We start from the raw sequence: 4,223 nt of genomic DNA, 5'->3' as shown, positions 1-4,223 counted from the left end.
GCACTGAGTACCCTTCGTTGACATAAGGCACTTTTTTGCCACAAAAACGTAATTTAAACTTAAACCATGCAACGGAACGTAAATAAAAATACAAGCAACTCAATCACTACCAAGACGAAATTTTTGACATCTACGTTGTCTATGTAGTCCAAATATTGACTGAGGCTTAGGGGTGGGAAAAGAAAAAATATATATGTGAGAGAACAAAGGTTGTGCCCTTGCCGAAGGCAAAGCACACCCAATTATAGCCCAGTGACATAGTCCCTGGAAAACAACAGTACAAGCCTATTTCATACAGTTACGGTATTGTAAAGTCGCATGACCTTTTATGTGCACAACAATGTGATTTTGGAAATATAACAATTCTCAAATGGAGGCACTGTGATACTTTCTGAATCTGGGTCAAACAAGAACACCATTTAAGAAGACTTTTATCAAAGGGTCTCCTCAAAGGATTGGTAAAATATAGCTTTTCCTTTCACTTTGAAGGTCAAATGTGCTGCATGTCAAATGTAGCCTATTTTATAATGTACAGATGTCTTAACAAATGTATATATTGTAACTGTTTATGAGGTATACTTATAAGTCAGTGTGTGTGTGGAGAGACAGAACCCTTCTGGTCTCATCTTCCTGGGGGTAGGATCCACCTGTGTATCCTGTTCTCTTGTCTGAGGAGATATTTAGCGTCGTCAGTTTCTATTTACTGTCATGACAACCATAATGACAGAAAAACTTGATTTCCATTACGTCTTTATTGAGTAGGCTACAATCAACCATTAATATTCCAATAACACATCAGTGATAAAAAAAAAACTAAAATTTAACTGTCTAATTCATGTGGTAGAATATGCATTGAGTAATGCTTGAAAATCATACTGATATAAGGACAGGATACATTTATGCTTGAAAATGAACAAACCTAGTTAACATGAGAAACATAACTACAGAAGCTAGCTTATTTTCTTAATAACAAACTCACATGTTATTCGCACTTGCATGGATTTAATTAATTAATTACATTGATTTATATTACAATGTACGACAGCTAATTCACTAGCGAGGCTGCAGGTTGGTGATATGTAGCTTGGTGATATGTAGCTTGCAGTGGCGATTTCTTTAAGACTGCAAGGGAAGCACAGCGTCCCCTAAAATTTCTACAAATTAATGGTCAAATATTTACTATTGTGTTAACATTTTAAATGCGTTAGAACACGTTCATATCGAAGACTAGTTCTTTCAGAATCAGCTACATATATATTAGCAGGTCAACTGACTGATTTCCTTCTCATACATTCCCGTAGCGCCACAGTGCATTTCCCTGTTGAAGCTCAGCTTCCATGGACTTCAATGGGGCTGCTTTTAACAGTTTTTTTTCAGTGCTTCGAAACGATACGGTCATTGGATGAATGCTGAGATTATGTCCCGCCTCGGACGCTCAGCGTCTCTGGGGGTGAATGGAGGAGTGGGCTGTCCTGGATGCTGAGCTTCCGCGTGATGATTGGAGGGTCTGTCGAAAGACTACATCTCCTTTTGATTGACAGTAATTTTGTACTATAAAAAGTCACCGAAGCTGCAACAACCTATTTCTTGGTATTTGCTTGGCGAAATTGCTAACCAATTTTCATCATACATTTCATACAATTATACACCACGTTCCTTGTTTCAGTTTAACCTAATTTCCACATTTCCTCCTTGATTAATATTGTTTTGTTAGATCGTTCGTTCATTCATTCAGTAGGCTAGGCTAGCCAAATAAATAAAACATTTTTAGGATGTAGGCCGAAAATGAGCTTCCCCTCTTTGAAAGACCAGCAGCCGCCACTGGTAGCTTGGTGATATGCAGCTTGGTGATACGCAGCTAGGTTATACACAGCTGAGTGATATGCAGCTTGGTGATATGTAGCTTGGTGATAGGCAGCTAGGTTATACATAGCTGGGTGATATGCAGCTTGGTGATATGCAGCTTGGTGATATGCAGCTTGGTGATCTGTTTAGGGATGGTAACTTCTGCTGCGACAGGACGGAGACTCCCCGAACATAGGTCTGAAATATTTGTACAGGTCTGACTGATGATCTACCTTCATGTCACCTGTCGTGGTCATTATAGTGTAGTCGTCAGCATAGGAGTACTCATGGAACACGCTCTCATCTCTACGGCTGTACTGGCACAGGAACGCTGCCAGATGGACAGTGGCTTTGACTCCACAGATCATGAGGACCAGGTTTAAGGCAGAAATTAAGATATGGAATGAAACCCCTGGGAAGAGCTCTGGGTTCACACCCTTTGGTAAGAGGTACGGGAGAAGGATGCGGTCCTCTGGAAGTTCCTTGTCCAAGGATTCAAGCCTCTTCCACGCATCTTCATCTGGTTTCACAGGATGGAGAATGATCTCTGGGATGAAACCGGCATCTTTCATGTGATTCCATTTGCCAGGAAGGTCAGACGGCTTGTGGTCGGCTTCAGGTGCTTTACACCAGGAGCAGAAAAAGTCTCGGTGGTAATGTTCGATGCAGCCTTTTGCGATGCCATAGGCCACTTTACTATCAATGGCACAGTTCCAGGGAGAGTAGAGAATGGTGTCTTTGATGGCAGGCCTAGGCACAAGGAGATGGGCTGGCAGGGGGTGTTTTGTGATCTCTCCATGTGCCACGAAGATGATGTGAACTTCATCTGTTTGTTTCTTCTTCTTCTTCTTCTTTTCATGCAGCAGCTTGTTTAAATAAAGCACAAGGTTGAGAAACTGTGCAAAATTGTCCATGCTCTCTATCCACTGCAGCAGATATTGATTTTGAGAGGTTCCTTCCTCATGCTTCCTCAGAAAGTCCAGGATTATTCTTTCCCTTTGGATTTGACTTTCACTCTTCTTAGTGGCAGGATCACAGTAATCAAGGCTTTCAATGCAGCTCTTCACCTCACTGATCTCCTTGATGATCTTCCTGTGAGAGAATATGCAGAAGGTACACAATGTAATTAGACCACAGAAATGTCGCTTGAAATACTAATTCATGGGTCCACAGTTATATGTGTGTTTTCACACTGTGGATGTTAAGAATATATTGGTACACCTGAATGGGATTTTCAGTTACTAAGACGAAGGCAGATGAGAGAGAAATGAGTGTGAGAAATGAATAAATTACCACTATCAGGAAACATACACTTTTACATTGCGCTCCAGAAGTAATTTTAAGATGACTCAAAATTTTACAAAAACCTTTGAATTTGTAAATCTAAACAAATAGAACATTGAATACAGCAAGTCCCTTAGTCTGGATTTGAAAGTTGGTTTGAGAGAAATTTGGCATTTATTAGAAATGCCTGCCTTGCATGGAGAACATTAAGAAACAGCTTACTGGATCAAGTCGAGCTCTTTCTCAAAGTCCTCCGCAACAGTCTTCATTTCCTTGGCTGTATCTCTCAAAGATTGGCTGGCTTCTGTCACATGATCGCCTTTGACTAATTCTTTTATATTGGAAATCATTCCTGGAAGAGACAGTGCCACACCAAGAACTCCTCCACCAATCTGAAAGAGACTGAGAAATTACTGAACAGAACCTGTGATATCTACATCACACCATTTTTGCATTGGAAACTCACCTAGTACACCTCTTGACAACTTGAACTAGCAGTTGAAATTACTCTAAAGAATATTTGTTCGCTGTCCAAATTAAACCTCACATACCCTCCATATAAAGGTAGCATTCCTGGCACACTTGTCACTTCATGTTATTTGCGCTGAACTGTTATTACTCCATAAGTTAAAACACTTACTTGCACTGCGCCCTTTAAAGTTCCAGCAAGAGTTGCCTTTAAGGCCGCTTTTCCAACCTCTGTTGGAAACAAAGCCAGGCAGGCAGCACCCAAAACTGGAAACGCCGCCATCAACTTAAAAGAATCATCGTGGCCATGATGGATATTGTTTACCAAGAACCTCTTATTGGGCCAATTCGACACCACTCGGAGCAACGGGTCATTAATGAGCCACTCCACGCCGCTCCGTATGGCTATGGCTCTCAGAATGTACTCCATCGGGTCAGGGCCCCCCGAGGACTCTGACTTCTCACACTCTTCTTTCAGGTCTTTCTGAAGTGTCTCGATCTCCTTTATAAGCTTCCTGATCTTCTCTATGATCCTCTCCGCATCTTTCAAGGTGCTGCTGGACTGCATCCCCTCAAATAACTGGGCCCCCAGGTTAACCACGACCCCGGCCCCTCCCACTGTGGCC

The 4,223-nt window shown here is 41.6% G+C and overlaps 1 protein-coding gene across 1 annotated transcript; it reads right to left on the bottom strand.

Moving 5' to 3' along the window:
- Positions 1–1,956: 1,956 nt before the first annotated feature.
- LOC136932782 (uncharacterized) lies at positions 1,957–4,015 on the bottom strand. The gene is made up of 3 exons (XM_067228035.1): positions 3,770–4,015; positions 3,352–3,521; positions 1,957–2,937 (listed from the first exon to the last, which is right to left on the bottom strand). The coding sequence occupies exons 1-3, from the start codon at positions 3,878–3,880 to the stop codon at positions 1,992–1,994; spliced, it is 1,227 nt and encodes a 408-aa protein (XP_067084136.1). The 5' UTR covers positions 3,881–4,015; the 3' UTR covers positions 1,957–1,991.
- Positions 4,016–4,223: the final 208 nt, after the last annotated feature.

Source organism: Osmerus mordax, chromosome 2 (genome assembly GCF_038355195.1).
Source record: "Osmerus mordax isolate fOsmMor3 chromosome 2, fOsmMor3.pri, whole genome shotgun sequence".
Lineage (NCBI taxonomy): Eukaryota > Metazoa > Chordata > Actinopteri > Osmeriformes > Osmeridae > Osmerus > Osmerus mordax.
This window is presented reverse-complemented; position numbering and strand designations above follow the sequence as displayed.

What these genes read in the sequence shown, in the direction of transcription:
- LOC136932782 (XM_067228035.1), bottom strand. Translation starts at nt 3,880, where the DNA reads ATGGCGGCGTTTCCAGTTTTGGGTGCTGCCTGCCTGGCTTTGTTTCCA. An exon ending in CTTTAAAGGGCGCAGTGCAA is followed by an intron (nt 3,522 to 3,769) that starts GTAAGTGTTTTA and finishes AGTCTCTTTCAG; the next exon opens with ATTGGTGGAGGAGTTCTTGG. An exon ending in AAAGAGCTCGACTTGATCCA is followed by an intron (nt 2,938 to 3,351) that starts GTAAGCTGTTTC and finishes ATTCTCTCACAG; the next exon opens with GAAGATCATCAAGGAGATCA.